The sequence below is a fragment of the Salvelinus namaycush genome, chromosome 16 (assembly GCF_016432855.1).
Source record: "Salvelinus namaycush isolate Seneca chromosome 16, SaNama_1.0, whole genome shotgun sequence".
NCBI lineage: Eukaryota > Metazoa > Chordata > Actinopteri > Salmoniformes > Salmonidae > Salvelinus > Salvelinus namaycush.
In genome coordinates this window covers 2,466,054-2,491,952 of record NC_052322.1, presented here as the reverse complement: position 1 = coordinate 2,491,952, position 25,899 = coordinate 2,466,054, and the positions used below count along the sequence as shown (strand labels likewise).

At 41.8% G+C, this 25,899-nt stretch overlaps 1 protein-coding gene across 2 annotated transcripts in view; it reads left to right on the top strand.

Moving 5' to 3' along the window:
* LOC120060900 (histone acetyltransferase KAT7-like) overlaps positions 1–16,773 on the top strand; it is a 33,512-nt gene extending 16,739 nt beyond the window's left edge. Inside the window, exons 10-14 of one of the 2 annotated variants that reach the window (XR_005478281.1) lie at positions 128–268; positions 3,124–3,217; positions 12,001–12,147; positions 12,729–12,891; positions 15,545–15,655. Coding sequence is in view for 1 of the 2 variants with exons in the window: in XM_039010324.1 (XP_038866252.1) it covers positions 128–268; positions 3,124–3,217; positions 12,001–12,147; positions 12,785–12,891; positions 15,545–15,646 (591 nt within the window). In the remaining variant the exon portion in view is untranslated. Of the gene's footprint in view, positions 1–127; positions 269–3,123; positions 3,218–12,000; positions 12,148–12,728; positions 12,892–15,544 lie in introns of both variants that reach the window. The other variant, XM_039010324.1, reaches the window with a different exon arrangement.
* Positions 16,774–25,899: the final 9,126 nt, after the last annotated feature.

Below are 25,899 nucleotides of genomic sequence, written 5' to 3'. Positions count from 1 at the left end.
ATTGTGTCTCACACTTCTTCAGCCTATGGTCCCTAACCCCAGGGGTGCCTGGCTGTCCTATAAAACAAGCTGCATTATCTCTGGCAAGGCCTTTGGGGAATTTAAATGGTGTGGTTTCCTTTTCCAGATCTACTGCCAGAACCTGTGTCTACTCGCCAAGCTCTTCCTGGATCACAAGACGCTGTACTACGACGTGGAACCCTTTCTGTTCTACGTTATGACCGAGGCAGACAACACAGGCTGCCATCTTGTGGGATACTTCTCTAAGGTAAATAAAACATTTAAAAAGACCAAGGCACCCATCCACTGTGCTCCTTCCACATTGATAGTGGTTGCCTGTATACATTCAGAGCCATATCCCTGTAATGCTTAGAGAAGATCACATGTCAAGTGTTATTGAAGTGTTGTGGTTGCAGGTTCAGCTGTCTCATCTAAAGCCTATTCTTTTGGGGTGTTGCTATAGGCCACCAAGTGCTCACAGTCAGTATCTAAACAATGTGTGTGAAATGCTTGATAGTGTATGTGATGTAAAGAGAGAGGTCTACTTTCTTGGGGACCTGAATATTGACTGGTTTTCATCAAGCTGTCTGCTCAAGAGGAAGCTTCTCACTGTAACCAGTGCCTGTAATCTGGTTCAGGTTATTAATCAACCTATCAGTAGAACGTTGTTCTAAAGCTGTATCTTTACCCATTGGGTGCAGTGATCACAGTATAGTGACTATATCCAGGAAAGCCACATTTCCTAAAGTTGGGCCTAAAATAGTGAATAAGAGATTATGCAAAAGATGTTGCTGTGACTCATGTGGATGATGTAAAAAATATTTTTAAAATGCCAAATTATTGATGAACATGCACCTGTTTAGAGACTTACTTTTAGAACTGTTAAGGCTCCACGGGTTGATGAAGACTTTTACAAATGTATGGTTGAAAGAGATGGGGCAAAAGGAGTGGCTAATAAGTCTGGCTGCACATCTGACTTATTGCAAATTGAAAAATTATGTGACTTAACTCAACATAATAAGAAGGAACTATATTATGAAGCCAAGATCAATGCTATAAAGAATCATAGAAAAAAACTTTGCAGTGCTTTAAATTTAATTTTGAGCAGAAAGACATTCAACTCCATCTTTCATCGAATCAGATGGCTTATTCAAAACTGTTTGATGTTGCCAATTATTTTAATGATGACTTCATTGGCAAAGTGGGCAAACTTCGCCAGGAAAATCCAACAACGAACAGTGAGCCATCGTATTCATGCATAAAAAACAAATAATGAAAGAAAAGCATTGTACGTTTTAATTTTGTAAAGTTGGTGTGGGAGAGGTGGGGAAATTATTGTTATCGGTCAATAATGACAAACCTCCTGGCATTGACAACTTAGATGGAAAGCTACTGAGGATGGTGCCTGACTATAGCCACTCCTATCTGTCATGTCTTTAATATGAGCCTAGAGGAAAGTGTTTGTCCTCAGGCCTGGAGGGAAGCCAAAGGCATTGCGCTACCCAAGAGTGATAAAGCGGCCTTTACTGGTTCTAATAGTAGATCTATTAGCTTGCTATTAGCTCTTAGCAAACTGTTGGAAAAAAATGTGTTTGACCACATACAATGCTATTTCTCTGTAAATAAATTAACAACAGACTTTCAGCATGCTTATAGAGAAGGGCACTCAACATGTACTGCACTGACACAAATTACTGATGATTGGTTGAAAGAAATTGATTGTGGGAGCTGTACTGTTAGATTTCAGTGCAGCCTTTGGTATTATTGACCATAACCTGTGTTGAGAACTTATGTTTTATGGCTATTCAACGTCAGCTCTACGTCCACGGTACGGCAAACTATCTAATAGAACTCAGAGGGTTTTCTTTAACGGAAGCTTCACAAATGTCAAACATGTAAAGTGTGGTGTACTGCAGGGCAGCTCTCTAGGCCCTCTACTATTTTCTAGTTTTACCAATGACCTGCCACTGGCATTAAACAAAGCATGTGTGTCCATGTATGCTGATGATTCAACCATATATGCATCAGCAACCACAGCTAATGAAGTTACTGAAACCCTTAGCAAATATTTGCAGTCAGTTTTGGAATGGGTGACCAGTAACATCTCTAAAACTAAGAGCATTGTATTTGGTACAAATCATTCCCTAAGTTCTAGACCTCACCTGAATCCAGTAATTAATGGTGTGGCTGTTGAACAAGTTGAGGAGACTAATTTACTTGGAGTTTCCTTGGATTGTAAACTGTCATTGTGACAACATATAGATTCAATGGTTGTAAAGATGGGGAGAGGTCGGTCTGTAATAAAGAGATGCTCTGCTTTTTTGACACCACACAAGTCCTGCAGGCTCTAGTTTTATCTTATCTTGATTATTGTCCAGTCATATGGTCAACTGCTGCAAAGAAAGACCTAGTTAAGCTGCAGCTGCCCCAGAACAGCGCGGCACGTCTTGCTCTTCATTGTAATCAGAGGGCTAATATTAATACTATGCATGCCAGTCTCTCTTGGCTAAGAGTTGAGGAAAGACTGACTGCATCACTTCTTGTTTTTTTTAAATAAGAAACATTGTGTTGGAACTTCCAAATTGTTTGCATAGTCAACTTACACACAGCACTGACACACACTTACCCCACCAGGCATGCCACCAGGGGTCTTTTCACAGTTCCCAGGTTCAGAACAAGTTAATGGAAAAGTACAATATTATACAGAGCCATGAGTGCATGGAACTCCCTTCTGTCACATATAGCGCAATTGAACAGCAAACCTGGTTTCAAAAAAACAAATACACCTCACAGCACAATGCCTCTCCCCCATGTGACTTACTTGTTGTGTGTATGTACTGACATGTATGTGTAACTGAATAGATGCACACTACATGTTCATGTTTTTAAATGTATGTCAATTGTAACAGTCTTTTGTCTGTAATGTTTTTTACGTTATGTGTCGGACCCCAGTAAGACTAGTTTTTGCCATTAGCGTTAGCTAATGGGGATCCTAATAAATCTTTCTCCCATGACGTTTTCATACGGTTGATGCTAGGAGCTTTATTGTTTTTTATTACCAAGTCTCTGTCATTACTTTAGTTTTAAAGATGAGACTCATACACATATTCTCTGTTCTTACAGGAAAAGAACTCTTTCCTCAACTACAACGTCTCTTGCATCCTGACCATGCCCCAGTACATGAGACAGGGCTATGGGAAGATGCTGATTGACTTCAGTAAGTCGCTATAGGCATATATTTTTTTACCTCTGTTCTCTCTTATTAACTACAGCCAGGTGGAATTTCCAGATTCATTTATTAAGCCCCCAGGAATGAAAACACAGAGTATTGGTGATTTAAATACACAGTCAACACTGATAGGGCTGACACAAAATTCAGCTGCTTTAATATGCCCTGAAAGCAAGTTCTTTGTGTTTACATTACGTGGCTATTAGGGCTGGGCAATACGGCCTAAAAGTCATATACAGTGGGGAGAACAAGTATTTGATACACTGCCGATTTTGCAGGTTTTCCTACTTACAAAGCATGTTGAGGTCTTTAATTTTTATCATAGGTACACTTCAACTGTGAGAGACGGAATCTAAAACAAAAATCCAGAAAATCACATTTTTAAGTAATTAATTAGCATTTTTATTGCATGACATACAGTGGGGCAAAAAAGTATTTAGTCAGCCACCAATTGTGCAAGTTCTCCCACTTAAAAAGATGAGAGAGGCCTGTACTTTTCATCATAGGTACACTTCAACTATGACAGACAAAATGAGGGGAAGAAATCCAGAAAATCACATTGTAGGATTTTTAATGAATTTATTTGCAAATTATGGTGGAAAATAAGTATTTGGTCAATAACAAAAGTTTATCTCAATACTTTGTTATATACCCTTTGTTGGCAATGACAGAGGTCAAACATTTTCTGTAAGTCTTCACAAGGTTTTCACACACTGTTGCTGGTATTTTGGCCCATTCCTCCATGCAGATCTCCTCTAGAGCAGTGATGTTTTGGGGCTGTTGCTGGGCAACACGGACTTTCAACTCCCTCCAAAGATTTTCTATGGGGTTGAGATCTGGAGACTGGCTAGGCCACTCCAGGACCTTGAAATGCTTCTTACGAAGCCACTCCTTCGTTGCCCGGGCAGTGTGTTTGGGATCATTGTCATGCTGAAAGACCCAGCCACGTTTCATCTTCAATGCCCTTGCTGATGGAAGGAGGTTTTCACTCAAAATCTCACAATACATGGCCCCATTCATTCTTTCCTTTACACGGATCAGTCGTCCTGGTCCCTTTGCAGAAAAACAGCCCCAAAGCATGATGTTTCCACCCCCATGCTTCACAGTAGGTATGGTGTTCTTTGGATGCAACTCAGCATTCTTTGTCCTCCAAACACGACGAGTTGAGTTTTTACCAAAAAGTTATATTTTGGTTTCATCTGACCATATGACATTCTCCCAATCTTCTTCTGGATCATCCAAATGCTCTCTAGCAAACTTCAGACGGGCCTGGACATGTACTGGCTTAAGCAGGGGGACACATCTGGCACTGCAGGATTTGAGTCCCTGGCGGCGTAGTGTGTTACTGATGGTAGGCTTTGTTACTTTGGTCCCAGCTCTCTGCAGGTCATTCACTAGGTCCCCCCGTGTGGTTCTGGGATTTTTGCTCACCGTTCTTGTGATCATTTTGACCCCACGGGGTGAGATCTTGCGTGGAGCCCCAGATCGAGGGAGATTATCAGTGGTCTTGTATGTCTTCCATTTCCTAATAATTGCTCCCACAGTTGATTTCTTCAAACCAAGCTGCTTACCTATTGCAGATTCAGTCTTCCCAGCCTGGTGCAGGTCTACAATTTTGTTTCTGGTGTCCTTTGACAGCTCTTTGGTCTTGGCCATAGTGGAGTTTGGAGTGTGACTGTTTGAGGTTGTGGACAGGTGTCTTTTATACTGATAACAAGTTCAAACAGGTGCCATTAATACAGGTAACGAGTGGAGGACAGAGGAGCCTCTTAAAGAAGAAGTTACAGGTCTGTGAGAGCCAGAAATCTTGCTTGTTTGTAGGTGACCAAATACTTATTTTCCACCATAATTTGCAAATAAATTCATTAAAAATCCTACAATGTGATTTTCTGGATTTTTTTTCTCATTTTGTCTGTCATAGTTGAAGTTTACCTATGATGAAATTTACAGGCCTCTCTCATCTTTTTAAGTGGGAGAACTTGCACAATTGGTGGCTGACTAAATACTTTTTTGCCCCACTGTAAGTATTTGATACATCAGAAAAGCAGAACTTAATATTTGGTACAGAAGCCTTTGTTTGCAATTACAGAGATCATACGTTTCCTGTAGTTCTTGACCAGGTTTGCACACACTGCAGCAGGGATTTTGGCCCACTCCTCCATTACAGACCTTCTCCAGATCCTTCAGGTTTCGGGGCTGTCGCTGGGCAATACGGACTTTCAGCTCCCTCCAAAGATTTTCTATTGGGTTCAGGTCTGGAGACTGGCTAGGCCACTCCAGGACCTTCAGATGCTTCTTCCGGAGCCACTCCTTCGTTGCCCTGGCTGTGTGTTTCGGGTCGTTGTCATGCTGGAAGACCCAGCCACGACCCATCTTAAATGCTCTTACTGAGGGAAGGATCTCGCGATACATGGCCAAGATCTCGCGATACATGGCCCCATCCATCCTCCCCTCAATACGGTGCAGTTGTCCTGTCCCCTTTGCAGAAAAGCATCCCCAAAGAATGATGTTTCCACCTCCATGCTTCACGGTTGGGATGGTGTTCTTGGGGTTGTACTCATCCTTCTTCTTCCTCCAAACACGGCGAGTGGAGTTTAGACCAAAAAGCTCTATTTTTGTCTCATCAGACCACATGACCTTCTCCCATTCCTCCTCTGTATCATCCAGATGGTCATTGGCAAACTTCAGACAGGCCTGGACATGCGCTGGCTTGAGCAGGGGGACCTTGCGTGCGTTGCAGGATTTTAATCCATGACGGCGTAGTGTGTTACTAATGGTTTTCTTTGAGACTGTGGTCCCAGCTCTCTTCAGGTCATTGACCAGGCCCTGCCGTGTAGTTCTGGGCTGATCCCTCACCTTCCTCATGATCATTGATGCCCCACGAGGTGAGATCTTGCATGGAGCCCCAGACCGAGGGTGATTGACCGTCATCTTGAACTTCTTCCATTTTCTAATAATTGCGCCAACAGTTGTTGCCTTCTCAAGCTGCTTGCCTATTGTCCTGTAGCCCATCCTAGCCTTGTGCAGGTCTACAATTTTATCCCTGATGTCCTTACACAGCTCTCTGGTCTTGGCCATTGTGGAGAGGTTGGAGTCTGTTTGATTGAGTGTGTGGACAGGTGTCTTTTATACAGGTAACGAGTTCAAACAGGTGCAGTTAATACAGGTAATGAGTGGAGAACAGGAGGGCTTCTTAAAGAAAAACGAACAGGTCTGTGAGAGCCGGAATTCTTACTGGTTGGTTGGTGATCAAATACTTATGTCATGCAATAAAATCCAAATGAATTACTTAAAAATCATACAATGTGATTTTCTGGATTTTTGTTTTAGATTCCGTCTCTCACAGTTGAAGTGTAACTATGATAAAAATTACAGACCTCTACATGCTTTGTAAGTAGGAAAACCTGCAAAATCGGCAGTGTATCAAATACTTGTTCTCCCCACTGTATATATATTTTTTCAAACTTAAGGGGGATTTTTTTATTTCACCTTTATTTAACAAGGTAGGCTAGTTGAGAACAAGTTCTCATTTGCAACTGCGACCTGGCCAAGATAAAGCAAAGCAGTGTGACACAGACAACAACACATGGAGTAAACAATAAACAAGCCAATAACACAATAAACAAGTCAATGACACAGTAGAAAAAAGACAGTCTATATACAGTGTGTGCAAAAGGCATGAGGAGGTAGGCAATAAATAGGCCATAGGAGCGAATAATTACAATTGAGCAGATTAACACTGGTGTGATAAATGAGCAGATGATGATGTGCAAGTAGAGATACTGGTGTGCAAAAGAGCAGAAAAGTAAATAAAATAAAAACAGTATGGGGAGGGGGTAGGTAGATTGGGTGGGCTATTTACAGATGGACTATGTACAGCTGCAGCGATCGGTTAGCTGCTCAGATTCATGGTATAGCTAACAAAAAATATATAATAATAATAATCTCAAAATAAGCTTCTTGTACAATTAAAGATAAAAATTCACTGCATTTCAATCAGTCAGCAATAATCAAATGAATTCAGGCCTTGTAAAATTATACCTAGGCTAAATACACTGCTCAAAAAAATAAAGGGAACACTTAAACAACACAATGTAACTCCAAGTCAATCACACTTCTGTGAAATCAAACTGTCCACTTAGGAAGCAACACTGATTGACAATAAATTTCACATGCTGTTGTGCAAATGGAATAGACAAAAGGTGGAAATGTATAGGCAATTAGCAAGACACCCCCAATAAAGGAGTGGTTCTGCAGGTGGTGACCACAGACCACTTCTCAGTTCCTATGCTTCCTGGCTGATGTTTTGGTCACTTTTGAATGCTGGCGGTGCTTTCACTCTAGTGGTAGCATGAGACGGAGTCTACAACCCACACAAGTGGCTCAGGTAGTGCAGCTCATCCAGGATGGCACATCAATGCGAGCTGTGGCAAGAAGGTTTGCTGTGTCTGTCAGCGTAGTGTCCAGAGCATGGAGGCGCTACCAGGAGACAGGCCAGTACATCAGGAGACGTGGAGGAGGCCGTAGGAGGGCAACAACCCAGCAGCAGGACCGCTACCTCCGCCTTTGTGCAAGAGCCCTGCAAAATGACCTCCAGCAGGCCACAAATGTGCATGTGTCTGCTCAAACGGTCAGAAACAGACTCCATGAGGGTGGTATGAGGGCCCGACGTCCACAGGTGGGGGTTGTGCCAAATGCCAACACCGTGCAGGACGTTTGGCATTTGCCAGAGAACACCAAGATTGGCAAATTCGCCACTGGCGCCCTGTGCTCTTCACAGATGAAAGCAGGTTCACACTGAGCACATGTGACAGAGTCTGGAGACGCCGTGGAGAACGTTCTGCTGCCTGCAACATCCTCCAGCATGACCGGTTTGGCGGTGGGTCAGTCATGGTGTGGGGTGGCATTTCTTTGGGTGGCCGCACAGCCCTCCATGTGCTCGCCAGAGGTAGCCTGACTGCCATTAGGTACCGAGATGAGATCCTCAGACCCCTTGTGAGACCATATGCTGGTGCGGTTGGCCCTGGGTTCCTCCTAATGCAAGACAATGCTAGACCTCATGTGGCTGGAGTGTGTCAGCAGTTCCTGCAAGAGGAAGGCATTGATGCTATGGACTGGCCCGCCCGTTCCCCAGACCTGAATCCAATTGAGCACATCTGGGACATCATGTCTCGCTCCATCCACCAACGCCACGTTGCACCACAGACTGTCCAGGAGTTGGCGGATGCTTTAGTCCAGGTCTGGGAGGAGATCCCTCAGGAGACCATCCGCCACCTCATCAGGAGCATGCCCAGGCGTTGTAGGGAGGTCATACAGGCACGTGGAGGCCACACACACTACTGAGTCTCAGTTTGACTTGTTTTAAGGACATTACATCAAAGTTGGATCAGCCTGTAGTGTGGTTTTCCACTTTAATTTTGAGTGTGACTCCAAATCCAGACCTCCATGGGTTGATAAATTTGATTTACATTGATCATTTTTGTGTGATTTTGTTGTCAGCACATTCAACTATGTAAAGAAACAAGTATTTAATAAGAATATTTCATTCATTCAGATCTAGGATGTGTTATTTTAGTGTTCCCTTTATTTTTTTGAGCATTGTATAAGCTTTCCTCAACCATAAGACCCACTAATAATATTGTTATTTTATCAAAATATTTCAATTTGCTTTTTTTGCAATAATTACTGATCTGCTTTCAAGTATGTCTATGAAAATGCTATTTTTGTTACAAATGAACACCACTACCGTTCAAAAGTTTGGGGTCACTTAGAAATGTTCTTGTTTTTGAAAGAAAAGCATATTTTCTGTCCATTAACATAACATAAAATTGATCAGAAATACAGTGTAGACATTGTTAATGTTGTAAATGACTATTGTAGCTGGAAACGGCAGATTTTTTATGGAATATCTACATAGGCGTACAGAGGCCCATTATCAGTAACCATCACTCCTGTGTTTCAATGGCACTTTGTGTTAGCTAATCCAAGTTTATCATTTAAAAGGCTAATTGATCATTAGAAAACCCTTTTGCAACTATGTTAGCACAGCTAAAAACTGTTGTTCTGATTAAAGAAGCAATAAAACTGGCCTTTAGACTAGTTGAATATCTGGAGCATCAGCATTTGTGGGTTCGATTACAGGCTCAAAATGGCCAATAACAAAGCACTTTCTTCTGAAACTCGTCAGTCTATTCTTGTTCTGAGAAATGAAGGCTATTCCAAGCGAGAAATTACTAAGAAACTGAAGATCTCGTACAATGCTGTGCACTACTCCCTTCACAGAGCAGCACAAACTGGCTCTAACCAGAATAGAAAGAGGAGTGGGAGGCCCCGGTGCACAACTGAGCAAGAGGTCAAGTACATTAGAGTGTCTAGTTTGAGAAACAGACGCCTCACAAGTCCTCAACTGGCAGCTTCATTAATAGTACCTGCAAAACACCAGTCTCAATGTCAACAGTGAAGAGGCGACTCTGGGATGCTGGCCTTCTAGGCAGAGTTGCAAAGAAAAAGCCATATCTCAGACTGGCCAATAAAAAGAAAAGATTTAAGATGGAGGAAAGAACTCAGACACTGGACAGAGGAAGGTTGTAAAAAAGTGTTATGGATAAACAAATCTAAATTTGAGGTGCTCGGATCACAAAGAAGAACATTCGTGAGACGCAGAAAAAATGAAAAGATGCTGGAGGAGTGCTTGATGCCATCTGTCAAGCATGAGTGAGACAATGTGATGGTCTGGGGGTGCTTTGCTGGTGGTAAAGTGGGATATTTGTACAGGGTAAAAGGGAGCTTGAAGAAGCAAGGCTATCACTCCATTTTGCAACGCCATGCCATATCCCGTGCATGGCGCTTAATTGGAGCCAATTTCCTTCTACAACAGCACAATGACCCAAAGCACACCTCTAAACTATGCAAGAACTATTTAGGGAAGAAGCAGTCAGCTGGTATTCTGTCTATAATGGAGTGGCCAGCACAGTCACCGGATCTCAACCCTATTGAGCTGTTGTGGGAGCAGCTTGACCGTATGGTACGTATGGTAAGAAGTGCTCATCAAGCCAATCCAATTTGTGGGAGGTGCTTCAGGAAGCATGAGGTGAAATCTCTTCAGATGACCTCATCAAATTGACAAATAGAATGCCAAAGGTCTGCAAGGCTGGAATTGCTGCATATGGAGGATTCTTTGACGAAAGCAAAGTTTGAAGAAGGAGGCAATTATTATTTCAATTAAAAATCATTATTTATAACCATGTCAACGTCTTGACTATCTATTTCCTATTGATTTTGCAACTCATTTCATGTATAGTTTCATGGAAAACAAGGACATTTCTTAGGGACCCCAAACTTTTGAACGGTAGTGTACATCCCCCAAGTTCCCCACTAATAATGACCAACTTCTTGTAGCAGGCATTTTAGAAAATATTTAAGACGAATTTTTAACTGTCTATCTTGTTAGTTATCTAATAGATCCAAGTTGGCTAGATTTTAAATATAAATGTTAGAGGGCATTACAGGTCTCATAAACAATCTCTCAAGCACGCGCCCACATGCTAGTGAATAGCCAGCTGATCTTTATATTTAAAGGCTAGCCAACTTGGATCTATTAGCTAGCTAACATGGTAGAACAGTGGAACTGCTATAAACACACCCTGTCCGTCTCCAACTGTTTGAACAGCATGCTAGCCTGTCCACTTTGAAAGTGGCCTACCTGGATAAGAAGAATGAGTTGCCAATTCCTTATTTAAATGTGTATTTTTATGCTCATTTATAAAACACAGACTAAACAGTTGGCACAAGTCTGTGGCAAAAATGCTTCTATCGGACTGTACGTGGTACAGCAAAGCGAGACAGAAATTGAGCATACATTTTCCAGAAACAGAATTTTCATTCACACTCCCGCTTTAGCAGGGTCTGCTCTCCGTAAATTTTGGGAGTTGAGACAAAAATAGTTATAGTTCGATAGGTTAAGTTCTCCTCTATTACAGTAGATTTTACATTTACATTTTTAGTCATTTAGCAGACGCTCTTATCCAGAGCGACTTACAGTAGAGTGCATACATTTTATTACATTTTTTTTTTTACATACTGAGACAAGGATATCCCTACCGGCCAAACCCTCCCTAACCCGGACGACGCTATGCCAATTGTGCGTCGCCCCACGGACCTCCCGGTTGCGGCCGGCTGCGACAGAGCCTGGGCGCGAACCCAGCCCAGCCTGGGGGCGAACCCAGAGACTCTGGTGGCGCAGCTAGCACTGCGATGCAGTGCCCTAGACCACTGCGCCACCCGGGAGATGATGTGTGTGTCTCAATGTGTTTCGGGATCCATATGATCAATTTATGTTGGACCAAACCTCAAATGCAAATAGTGAGTTGAAACTGCTTGTTGTCAGAGAGGAAGAATGGATGTTTCTACTTTTGTTGTTGTGAGTGGCAGCAGCAGGGGCTTGGTGTATGATTGGCAAGGTGCACAAAGCACAGAAAAAGAGCAAAAGAGACGAGACTAAAAAGACAACATGAACAAGCGGACAAAAAAGCTCATAAAAACGTTTCAAACATTCTTGCAATACAGGCACGATATAGGCTAAAACATCAATTAGATTTCATCAAATTCATTTGGTGTATCGCCCAGCTCTAGTGGCTATTGCAGTAGAGTAAAACTACAGTTCAGTTTGAGGTTTTGCTTTTCTCCACTGGGTCTCATTGCTATTTTCGTGCAGTCCATCTCGTTGTTTATTTGAACTGCTACTGACCACCCTGCCTATCCCCTTTCTATAGGTTACCTGCTGTCCAAGGTGGAGGAGAAGGTGGGCTCCCCAGAGCGGCCCCTCTCGGACCTGGGCCTCATCAGCTACCGCAGCTACTGGAAGGAGGTGCTGCTACGCTACATGTACAACTTCCAGGGCAAGGAAATCTCCATCAAAGGTGATAGAGAGGACTTTGCATGGAACTGAATTTGTTCACACCAAAAAATGTGTGTGCTTAATGCCACACTTTACTGTGTTAAGAGGATTTGGAAAGAATGTACAATTAGTTTCGGGTCAAAATGAGGCTGTCAAATGAGGTGGCTTGTTCAGGTTACACACACACACACACTCGCACACATACATCATCTCCAAAGTGTTCCTTTTCAATTGCTACTTTGGTTATGCATATCCTTATATTTATTCTGTTACAAACATTATAGTTTGTCCAAATAGGGCAATTCTCCTCTCATAACTCATTTCTCTCTAGGCGCATCCAACTGCTCAGCATACACTAAGCACTTTAAACCTGGGACGACTACCCTTGATTTTGCACAGTTTTTAGCAAATATTTGCTCCAACTTGTGTGTATGTAGCCTTATCTGTTTTATGTGGTTGTTGTCATCTGTGTCATGTCGTCTGTAAATGTTGATGATTTTAATGTTGTTAATTATGTGGCTTCAGGTTAGCCTACATTTCATTTGAACACGTAAGCAGATTTTCTACCAAGCATTTAAATATGAAATGATACACTCTTGGCAGGATTCTCTTTTTTGAATGAGTGTGTGAAGAGCTGCGTGTTATGTTTGCGTGTTCAGAGATCAGCCAGGAGACAGCCGTGAACCCGGTGGACATTGTCAGCACCCTGCAGTCCCTGCAGATGCTCAAGTACTGGAAGGGAAAGCACCTGGTCTTGAAGAGACAGGTACTGTATGTGTCCCCTTCATGAAGAAGATGTGTGTGTCATGACAATATCAACATTGGTTAACCCTTTGTACTCTGATCCCACATATGGGATGAAAATGGGTGACTGGGTCACTGATAAGTGTTTAAATTGGAACGCAGTGGCTGTACAGTAACATACTATAAATGACGTATTGGGTCTCCACTTTACAACGACGTATAGCTTTCAACTGACAAATGTTTTAAATTTGTCAGTTCCTCCAAAGGCACAGCCTTCAGTTCCTCCAAAGGCACAGCCAGTAGATTAAAAAAAAATACAAAAATGAACTATTTGAAGGCTCTACCCCTGAGTAATGAAAGTGTATTGAAATGACTGTGCACACTTTGAAGAGGTGTGGCCATTTGGAGACACCAGTTAGACCTGTCACTCAAACCCTTGTATTATTTAAAAAAATATATTTCACCTTTATTTAACCAGGTAGGCTAGTTGAGAACAAGTTCTCATTTACAACTGCGACCTGGCGTATTGTATTTTTTGTCTTGTCATGTTGTATCTACCCCAAGTATTGGCATGAATATTCTTGTTATATTATTGAACTATTTCCAGATTTCGTTATCGACAAATGGTTGCAAAAAGTACAGTAAAGGTAAAATGCACATAAAATCAACAGTTTGAATGTGGTTCTGTCTCAGGTGAACTGGCCTCACCTTTGTTCCCTTTCAATTGCTACCGTGGTTATACATATTCTTCTCATATTTTTTCTGTTTGGCATTTCAATTTGTGCAACATGACAATATCAAATTTGAAAAAGTTTGTCAGTTAAAACCCTACGTTTCTCCTCTTAAATAAGTTGTCCTTAGGTGCATCAAACTTGACACAAGGAGAAGTCCTGTGGACATTTGAGCTATCCTTGGTTTTGCACTGTATTTATCATGTACAGTGCCTTCGGAAAGTATTCAGATCCCTTGACTTTTTCCACATTTTGTTATGTTACAGCCTTATTCCAAAATGTATTAAATAAAACAATTTTCTTAGCAATCTACACACAATACCCCAACAGGTTTTTAGAAATGTTTGCTAATTTGTTAAAAACTAAAAAAACAGACATAACTTATTTACTTACGTATTCAGACCCTTTGCTATGAGACTCAAAATTGAGCTCAGGTGCTTCCTGTTTCCATTGATCATCCCAGAAATGTTTCTTCAACTTGGAGTCCACCTGTGGTAAATTCAATTGATTGGACATGATTTGGAAAGGCACATACCTGTCTATATAAGGTCCCACAGTTGACAGTGCATGTCAGAGCAAAAACCAAGCCATGAGGTTGAAGGAATTTTCTGTAGAGCTCCGAGACTGGATTGTGTCGAGGCACAGATCTGGGGAAGGGTACCAAAAAATGTCTGCAGAATTGAAGGTCCCCAAGAACACAGTGGCCTCGATCATTCTTAAATGGAACAAGTTTGGAACCACCAAGAATCTTCCTAGAGCAGGCTGCCCGGCCAAACTGAGCAATCGGGGTAGAAGGGCCTTGGTCAGGGAGGTGACCAAGAACCCAATGGCCACTCTGTGGAGATGGGAGAACCTTACAGAAGGACAACCATCTCTGCAGCACTCCACCAATCAGGCCTTTATGGTAGAGTGGCCAGACAGAAGCCACTCCTCAGTAAAAAGCACATGACAGCCCGCTTGGAGTTTGCCAAAAGGCACCTAAAGGACTCTTAGACCATGAGAAACAAGATTCTCTGGTCTGATGAAAACAAGATTGAACTCTTTGGCCTGAATGCCAAGCGTCACATCTGGAGGAAACCTAGCACCATCCCTACGGTGAAGCATGGTGGTGGCAGCATCATGCTGTGGTGATGTTTTTCTGCGGCAAGGACTGAGAGACTAGTCAGGCTCAAGGGAAGATGAACAAAGCAAAGTACAGAGAGATCCTTGATGAAAACCTGCTCCAGAGCGCTCAGGACCTCAGGCTCGGGCGAAGGTTCACCTTCCAACAGGACAACGACCCTAAGCACACAGCCAAGACAACGCGGGAGTGGCTGAATGTCCTTGAGTGGCCCAGCCAGAGCCTGGACATGAACCCAATCTAACATCTCTGAAGAGACCTGAAAATAGCTGTGCAGGAACGCTCCCCATCCAACCTGACAGAGCTTGAGAGGATCTGCAGAGAAGACTGGGAGAAACTCTCAAAATACATGTGTGCCAAGCGTGTAGTGTCATACCCAAGAAGACTCGAGGCTGTAATCGCTGCCAAAGGTGCTTCAACAAAGTAAGTAAAGGGTCTGAATACTTATGTAAATGTGATATTTCATTGTTAAATTTTTAAAATAAATTAGCAAAACATTTATGAAAACTGTTTTTGCTTTGTTATTATGGGGTATTGTGTGTCGATTGATGAGGGAAGAAAACAATTTGTCAATTTTAGAAGAAGGCTGTAACCTAACAAAATGTGGAAAAAGTCAAGGGGTCTGAATACTTTCCGACGGCACTGTATTTGCTGTAGCTTGTGCGTATAGAACCCTATCTATCTGTTTTATGTGGTTGTCATCTATGTCATGTGGTCTGCGAATGTGTATGACTTAAATGTTGTCTGTGACGCAGTGCTCTTGAATCTGATGCAAATTCCTGTAAAAGGCCAATCAATTCTATGAACTGAACTCCCCCTTACAGGATCTGATCGACGAGTGGAAATCCAAGGAGACCAAAAGAGGCAGCAACAACAAAACCATTGACCCCAGTTCGTTAAAATGGACCCCGCCCAAAGGGACATAGGCTAAAGGCTCACAAGTGAGCCACCTAATAAACTCTTCTTTCTTCTACCACTCCTGCCAGGATAGGAGTCCTATCAACTATCAATACCACAGTGTTCTTTCTTCTATCCCTCCATCCACCCTGTATAGCTGCCCTTTACTAGGTTTTTCTTGTCTGGAGGAAATCTCGTCCCCTGTTTTACATTTCGACTCGTATTTATATTGTAGAAATTTGTCGCCATGTCACCATTCAATCAATTCTTGGCTTAAATATTGTTAAACAATGAAAGTCTGAGAATTTTAGTTGATGACTTTTGTTTTAAACGATCCACCTAAATCAAGATAAGCTACGAATGTTTTTACACCTCGTCGAAGCCTTGTACCGAAAGCTCAGACTAGTGGATCACATAATGAATGTTTTGCTTCTTTGTCCTCCAAAAAAAAAAATACATACTTCTGACCTGCTGCAGGATTCCTGGCCTTTTCTTTTATTTCATTCAACACAGTGGCAGTTGTTTGCAGAGACAAGTGCTTTTTTTGGGGGGATAGAATATACAATAATCATCGGCATGAACTTGGATACCTTAAAGACATAGCATTTTTTCTTAAAAGTATGAGATACTGTTGTTTCTTTTTTTTAATGCGTTGATATCAACATTGTATAGATCATGTAAACATTCAAATCTGAATCTTTTTTATTATCTGTAGGAATACAGGTGTTGGTCCCATGCCTCTTGTGAATCTGCCAAATGAAGAAATACAAATAGTACAGAATTCCAGTTAAAATGTTTGGTTTGCATTTAGTCATCATAAATACAGGTTTTACATGTATATTTAACAGTTTAAAATGTTTTACTGTGCAAACTACATTACAATGTTACAAAGTGCTCTCAGGTTTTAACCATAACATCAATGTGTAAGTAATACCTGGTTGTGTGTGTGATCCTTCGGCGATATCGATCGCAGTGCTGGTAGCATCTGGAATGATTCTTGTGAACGATTCTGCAGCAACAAAAAAGCATTTGTTCACGGCGCACGACTGGAATTGCCGGTACCTGTTTTATTGTTTAAACCTTTGGTGTTACTTCTCTGTGCTGTGTTTTTGTCATTATTTTTTTGTATTTTTAATAAAATTACCTTGAGATTTTATATGGAGTTTAATTATTCTTACCCCCACTTGATGCTCTTCTTCCCATAAGTCCAACAAACATCTCCCCTTTATTTCCTGTTGAAGACAAAATCAGGAAAGATTCATTTAAAAAGGAGATGCATTGTTACATTTAAAACGGGTTTTAAATACATGTAATGGAGAAAAATTGCTCATACTGTTGGTTTGCTGATAGGATTTAGACACTGAATAATCTAAAATATAGTGTGTGAACGGTGGACCAGAGAGTTCTGTTTAGGCTACCACTATATTCCAAAAAAAGTGTTTGTCATTACTCCAGTGTTCTATACTTACGTCTTCTATTCACTCGAATAGGCTGCTGCTGAACATCTGTAGTAAAAGGTAACTGTTAAGCACTCAAATGTATTTGAGTTTAAAAAGACAAGCTGATTTGCTTTGAATATTTGCTTTGCTTATTAATTAGATATAATACATACTGAACATAAATACAGTACACACCATACAATTTGTATTCTAGTCTACCTTAATCCTGTAATAAGATCCCTTTTACAGATTTGCACAGGAAGAATGTTAGTGTTACCTGAGCGTTTGCCCATGAGCCCGTAGAACTGATGGGCTTTAGATCTCTTAATCAGACTAGCCACTTGGCTGGCCAACCTCTTCTCCAGTGGCTCATCCTGGTGAAAAGATTAAAGACAAGATTATTATTATTTTGTTGTTGTTGATTAATTTGCATGATTTCTCCACAATTGTGACAATTATTGCTATGTAATAACGTTTTTGGTTCAAATCATTACTAGAGCAACTATATGAATCTCACTTACCTGCCAGTCTTTGGATACCCAGTGTTCCTTGTCAACACTAAAAGACAATCCCTGACATGTATACACCAGGGAATACAGGGTAACTATTACCAGCTGGAATTTCCAAATATCCATTGAGTGTAATGATACCAGACAAAGCTATATTAAAATAAGCCTATTTTTACTTCAGAAATATATATTTTAATTAAATAATAATCGTTTGCTGTTGAGTGAGCTCAGAAAATATCTATTTGTTCAGCTGGATAGAGGGCTGTGTCTATTCCTTCTCTGACTGATCCTCCGCTGACTGAATATAATGTGCATTTTATACTACAGTACCCCATACAGCCTCATGTCCCCTCCCCTCAATGCCATCAAATCCTCAAGCTCATACGATTATTACGCAGTATCTAAGAAATATGGCAATTTTTTTACGTCACGAAAAGAGTTGCATGAAATAGATTTTTGCAAACCTATATGTACATAATTGAGTGTAAAAAAAATGGTGAGGTAAATTCAACAAGCTGTACTCCAGTTTGATCGCTTGGGCTGATGATATGCATAATGCTCAATATCTAATTTACAGAAAATGTAATTGTACTACTTATCCATGGTTTGCTTTAAAAGTTTTACCTGGTGCTCAACTCGTTTTCCTTGGGTTTGATTGTATTGGGAACTGAGTTTAAATTGTGTAATTGATTTGCCTCATATTTCCTATAATGCACGGTCTTTAAAGCGCTCTTATCTGATCTGTATGTATGCGATTCACAGTTAAATATTTGCATTTTTAAATTGGATTCTGTTATTTCCATGTTTGTCAAAACCGGATCTCAATATTTGCCAGAAAATAGTCAGCTGCCTCATTTGTGACCTTTTGATCTTTCTCTTTGTTGCGAGGGGGCATGAAAGCAGGCGCCTGACGTATTTGAACAATGACTTGTAAATAAGGCCTTCTATTCCGCAGTCAGGGGTCACCTGTTCACCAATTGACTTAGTGAATCATGCCTGTCTGTCCAGGAGGACAGCCCAATATAGACCTCATAAGGTCAAATAACAAACATAAAAAACAAACTAAGTGGATTGCTACATGGCTTGTTCATTTTTGTGTCTGTCTTGAGAAAGCAGTGTGGCACCGTGGTATACTATCCTGAGTGATAGGGGTGGATACAGCTCTGTGAAATTACCTCATGTTAGCCGAAGTCAGATGAACAAAGCACCAGAAAATCTGACACTCTCATATGGGTTCTTCAATAATAAGCCACATTTTAGTGACCTAGAGTACTTCAGGCTTTTCTTGAGAGATATGGCTAGGGCAAGCAGATGGTATTTCCTAACAGCACTGAGGGTAGTGTGATACCCAGCTGAGAGGGATGCTCTCGAACCACAATGTCATGCTGTGCTGCAACAGCTGATTTTTTTTATTTTTATATATATATACACTACATGACCAGAGGTATGTGGACACCTGCTCGTCGAACATCTCATTCTAAAATCATGGGCATTAATATAAAGTTGGTCCCACCTTTGCTGCCTTAACTGCCTCCACCCTTCTAGGAAGGCTTTCCACTATATCTTGTTACATTGCTGCGAGGCCTGGCTCACAGTCGGCGTTCCAATTCATCCCAAAGGTGTTCAGTGGAGTTGAGGTCAGGGCTCTGTGCAGGCCAGTCAAGTTCTTCCACACTGATTTCGGCAAACCATTTCTGTATGGACCTCGCTTTGTGCACTCGGGCATTTGTCATGCTGAAACAGGAAAGGGACTTCTCTAAACTGTTGCCACAAAATTGAAAGCACAAAATCGTCTAGAATGTCATTGCTATAGAGTTAAGATTTCCCTTCACTGGAACTAAGGGGCCTAGCCCGAACCACGAAAAACTGCCCCAGACCATTATTTCTCCTACACCAAACTTGCATGCATTGGGGCAGCATTGGGGCAGGTAGTGCTCTCCTGGCATCCGTCAAACCCAGATTCGTCTGTCGGACTGCCAGATGGTGAAGCGTGATTCATCACTCCGGAGAACGCGTTTCCACAGCTCCAGAGACCAATGGCGGCAAGCTTTACACCACTCTAGCCAACGCTTGGCATTGCACATAGTGCGGCTTCTTGACCATGGAAATCCATTCCATTAAATTTCCAATGAACAGTTATTGTGCTGACGTTGCTTCCAGAGGCAGTTTGGAACTCGGTAATGAGTGTTGCAATCAAGGACAGACTATTTTTACACGCCATGCGCTTCAGAACTCGGCGGTCCCATTCTGTGAGATTGTGTGGCCTACCACTTTGCAGCTGAGCCGTTGTTGCTCCTAGACGTTTCCACTTCACAATAACAGCACTTACAGTAGACCGGGGCAGCTCTAGCAGGGCAGAAATTTAACAAACTGACCTGTTGGAAAGGTAGCATCCTGTGACAGTGGCACGTTAAAAGTCCTTGAGCTCTTCAGTAAGGCCATTCTACTGCTAATGTTTGTATGGAGAACCCATGGCTGTTTGCTCAATTTATACACCTGTCAGCAACGGTTGTGGCTGAAATAGACGAATCCACTAATTTGAAGGGGTGTCCACATACTTTGTATACATATTCTACACTTGTAATCAGAAGTTTACATACACTTAGGTTGGAGTCATTAAAACTCGTTTTTCACTCCACAAATTTCTTGTTAACAAACTATAGTTTTGGCAAGTCGGTTAGGACATCTACTTTGTGCATGACACAAGTAATTTTTCCAACAATTGTTCACAGACAGATTATTTAACTTATAATTCACTGTATCACAATTCCAGTGGGTCAGAAGTTTACATACACTAAGTTGACTGTGCCTTTAAACAGCTTGGAAAATTCCAGAAAATGGTGTCATGGCTTTAGAAGCTTCTGATAGGCTAATTGACATCGTTTGAGTCAATTGGAAGTGTACCTGTGGATGTATTTCAAGGCCTACCTTCAAACTCAGTGCCTCTTTGCTTGACATCATGGGTAAATCAGCCAAGACCTCAGAAAAAAATTGTAGGCATCCACAAGTCTGGTTCATCCTTGGGAGTAATTTCCAAACGCCTGAAGGTACCACGTTCATCTGTACAAACAATAGTATGCAAGTATAAACACCATGGGACCACGCAGCCGTTATACCGCTCAGGAAGGAGACGTGTTCTGTCTCCTAGAGATGAACGTACTTTGGTGTGAAAAGTGCAAATCAATCCCAGAACAACAGCAAAGGACCTTGTGAAGATGCTGGAGGAAACGGGTACAAAAGTATATATGTCCACAGTAAAACGAGTCCTATATCGACATAACCTGAAAAGCCACTCAGCAAGGAAGAAGCCACTGCTCCAAAACCGCCATAAAAACGGCAGACTACGGTTTGCAACTGCACATGTGGACAAAGATCGTACTTTTTGTAGAAATGTCCTCTGGTCTGATGAAACTGTTTGGCCATAATGACCATTGTTATGTTTGGAGGAAAAAGGGGGAGGCTTGCAAGTCGAAGAACACCATCCCAACCGTGAAGCACGGGGGTGGCAGCATCATCTTGTGGGGGTGCTTTGCTGCAGGAGGGTCTGGTGCACTTCACAAAATAGATAGCATCATGAGGGAGGAAAATGATGTGGATATATTGAAGCAACATTTCAAGACATCAGTCAGGAAGTTAAAGCTTGGTTGCTAATGGGTCTTCCAAATGTACAATGACCCCAAGCATACTTACAAAGTTGTGTCAAAATGGCTTAAGGACAACAAAATGAAGGTATTGGAGTGGTCATCACAAATCCCTAACCTCAATCCTATAGAAAATGTGTGGGCAGAACTGAAAAAGCGTGTGCAAGCAAGGAGGTCTACAAACCTGACTCAGTTACACCAGCTCTCTCAGGAGGAAGGGGCCAAAATTCACCCAACTTATTGTGGGAAGCTTGTGGAAGGCTACACCAAACGTTTGACCCAAGTTAAACAATTTAAAGGCAATGCTACCAAATACTAATTGAGTGTATGTAAACTTCTGACCCACTGAGAATGTGATAAATGAAATAAAAGCTGAAATAAATCATTCTCTCTACTATTATTCTGACATTTCACATTCTTAAAATAAAGTGGTGATCCTAACTGACCTAAGACAGGGAACTTTTACTGGGATTAAATGTCAGGAATTGTGAAAAACAGTAACAGTATATGTATGTGTTTATTTTTTATATATAAGTGACACAAAGTGACTAAATGTTTTGCAAAGGCCATCCATTTATCTCTAGAGGGTAATTACGGTGTAATGTAGCCTTTTATATGATATTTGGTTAGTCCATATAAAATGCTTGCTTTTTTACTTCAATCATATAACCTTTTTATTATGAGCAGTATATTTCTTCCAGCATAATCTGGACATAAAAAGTATTCGAGGAGCAATTACTTGTCAATTGGGTGTTCTAAGGACATCCTCTTGAAATCTGGGTGACACACACATCAAATGCTTTGAACTCTGCACAGGTGCTCCACAAAGCAAGGAAAACATACTGCAATTTGAGCTGAAAGGCAATTACACCAGATCAGCCCTTGTGTCGTGTGCCCACAGACTAAAAGACGGCTAACGTTGAGTGGTGAATCAAAAGGAATCAGAGGTCCTTCATTTGCATGTGAAATGGCTTCCTACAATGGGCTCCTATAATGACTACGCCAATATTTTTTCCATGTTACACAGCATAAACCAGTGGCAGTTGAACAACCCAAGCCTTCCACTGGGCTTGATTTGGACTTGACATGGATCACTGCATCACTTCTGTCCATGCTTTTGAAGAAATTGTATCATTACAATTTCTGAAAGTCAATAAAATATCAACATGGTAATTGGCCATTTGCTGCGTTGTCTCAATGTCATAGTATTTGCATGTCATCTCATCAAGCAGTAGGGGTGACATTTTCCAACAGGTGCACCACTGTGCAGTACTCTATGAGCGTGGCCACAGCATGTCCAAAGTCCAGTCATGTCCCTACAAGAACCATGTTCAAAATGTCCTGAATACAGAACTGTTCAACAGAAATTCAATGGGAGGCTTCCATTCTCACTCTATTCATAGCTGCAGAACATGTCAATGAATACGGATGGATTCAGGGCTATTGAGGATTGCTCCATAGAGAAATTACCTGATTTCAAGTATAATGTATTGCCTTTGAACCTCTTGAACCCAGTTACATAGCTGCAATAATGTTATTTTTGCCTTAGATTACTTTCTTGGTAGTCTGCAACTTGCCCAAGACTAGAAAAAAGCTTTATATTCTTGAAATGTGGGAGCATTCTACAGTACCTGCTTTGATATGCAGGTAGCCTAGTGGTTAGAGCGTTGGGCCAGTAACTGAATGGTTGTGAAATCGAATCCCCGAGCTGACAAAGTAAAAATCTGTCGTTCTGCCCCTGAACAAGGCAGTTAACCCACTATTCCTAGGCCATCATTGAAAATAAGAATTTGTTCTTAACTGACTTGTCTAGTTAAATAAAGGTTAAATAAATGAAGTATCTGCACTGACCAAGTACAAGAGGAACAGTCTGTGCTCTCATGGAATTAGTTATCTTTGGTTTTGTACCTGATTGGTTGCTTCATTCACGAGACATACAACATTTATTTTTATCTGGTAATGGCCTCCAGAGTCCTCTGGAGGTAGGCTAAATATCAAATTTGAGCCCTCTTTGCAATAATGTGACTTGTGCGTTCCTGACTTCATTTTAACTCTTTGTTTCATTTGAATGATGTGGGGGTTGTACACTCAATGATTACTTTGAGGATTTAATTTGAACCAATCAATGGAATAGTCCCAGAAGGGCAAACTCTGCCCACCCTGCACGCTGGCTGACCAAGGTCTGATCGACTAAACCTGTACTTACATCTAGATGCCACTAGAAGGCGCACTATACATTCACTAAAGCAGAGGCCTCAACCAACCTGTGATATACGACACCAATGTCTAAATTGTCATCTGTAATCTGGTATTGACAGATGCTGTGTGTTATCAGATGGCCACAGATAGTAACATATTGCGAGTTTAGTCAGGAGGCCTCCTGTCGTCACCTTCTATTTGTCTGATACAGTTGCTTTTCCCTAAGGCACACTGCATGTATTCCTCTTTGATCATCTACACATAATCTGGGAATAATTTTAACAGGGACAAATTAGTCCATTCATGGAACTAAGTGGGGACGGCTCAGTGGAATACGAGGTGACCAGAGGAGATTTGAACGGTCTCTTTGAGGAATGTGTCTGTATAATATTTGAACACGGAATGATATACAGTAGCTAGGCTATGTAATGCCTGACCGTCATAACTGCTTTTGTGTAGTTCAAGAGTAGGCTTCAACTTTTTTTTCTGTTTAATGTTAGGTTGTTGACAGGCACAAATCTAAACATTATTCAACTGGGAAACACTCTGGTGTGTTTCGTTTTAAAATGCCACACTGGCTGTTGCGCAGCCTTCCGTTCAGTAGGCCTGATATTATTCAAGAGGTCTTGGATGAGGTTCCTGTCCTAGTAGCGCTAAATTAGTAGTGAGCTGTAGACAGAAGCTCTGAGGGATTTCCAGTCTGACTCAAAACTAAGAGGATCCTAAACCAATACATATTTGTATTCCAGACTGCATTGGGACTGTATATTGGCCCTAAGCAAAGATCTATGATTAGTTTATTCCCCCTAAATCCTACCCTTAACAGTTCGAGCTGAGAATGCCAAACTGATCTTGGATCACAAAAGCACCCGTTGAATCTGCGCTATAGACGTACACTCCGTATACAAAACATTAAGAACACCTGCTCTTTCCATAGACTGACCAAGTGAATCCAGGTGAAAGCTGTGATCCTTTATTGATGCCACTTGTTCAACTCAACATTTGTTATTCATGTTTGGTACACTCTGTATATTGCCCCATAACACCTTTATTGCACAACATTTTGACCCGAGGCCTATCTTAGTCATCATGACAAACGTTTGATCTGATTGATACAACAAAGGAAAGAATATAACGTCTCACTGCCTTTCACCTTTTGATTCTTTATGCAGAGAGGTTTTCACTATTATGTTTGGTATACTCAATGTATATGTATGTGAATGGTGTATATAGACAGTATGGACAGTATATGAATAGAAAATGTGTGTACAGTAGTAGTTATATAAGATGAGCCTTGACTAGAATACAGTATATACATATAAAGTCTGTAAAACAGTATAGAAACATTATTATAGTGTGCAGAAGTCTCTACGGTGCAGGGTAGAGTACCTGGTGGTAGCCGGTTAGTAACAGTCTCTAAGGTGCAGGGTAGAGTACCTGGTGGTAGCCGGTTAGTAACAGTCTCTAAGGTGCCGGGTAGAGTACCTGGTGGTAGCCGGTTAGTAACAGTCTCTAAGGTGTAGGGTAGAGTACCTGGTGGTAGCTGGTTAGTAACAGTCTCTAAGGTGCAGGGTAGAGTACCTGGTGGTAGCCGGTTAGTAACAGTCTCTAAGGTGTAGGGTAGAGTACCTGGTGGTAGCCGGTTAGTAACAGTCTCTAAGGTGTAGGGTAGAGTACCTGGTGGTAGCCGGTTAGTAACAGTCTCTAAGGTGCAGGGTAGAGTACCTGGTGGTAGCCGGTTAGTAACAGTCTCTAAGGTGCAGGGTAGAGTACCTGGTGGTAGCCGGTTAGTAACAGTCTCTAAGGTGTAGGGTAGAGTACCTGGTGGTAGCCGGTTAGTAACAGTCTCTAAGGTGCAGGGTAGAGTACCTGGTGGTAGCCGGTTAGTAACAGTCTCTAAGGTGCAGGGTAGAGTACCTGGTGGTAGCCGGTTAGTAACAGTCTCTAAGGTGTAGGGTAGAGTACCTGGTGGTAGCCGGTTAGTAACAGTCTCTAAGGTGTAGGGTAGAGTACCTGGTGGTAGCCGGTTAGTAATAGTCTCTACGGTGCAGGGTAGAGTACCTGGTGGTAGCCGGTTAGTAATAGTCTCTACGGTGCAGGGTAGAGTACCTGGTGGTAGCCGGTTAGTAACAGTCTCTACGGTGCAGGGTAGAGTACCTGGTGGTAGCCGGTTAGTAACAGTCTCTACGGTGCAGGGCAGAGTACCTGGTGGCAGCCGGTTGGTTAATCACTGTCTCTAAGGTGCAGGGTAGAGTACCTGGTGGTAGCCGGTTAGTAACATTCTCTAAGGTACAGCGTAGAGTACCTGGTGGTAGCCGGTAAGTAATAGTCTCTATGGTGCAGGGTAGAGTACCTGGTGGTAGCCGGTTAGTAACATTCTCTAAGGTACAGCATAGAGTACCTGGTGGTAGCCGGTAAGTAATAGTCTCTATGGTGCAGGGTAGAGTACCTGGTGGTAGCCGGTTAGTAACATTCTCGAAGGTACAGCATAGAG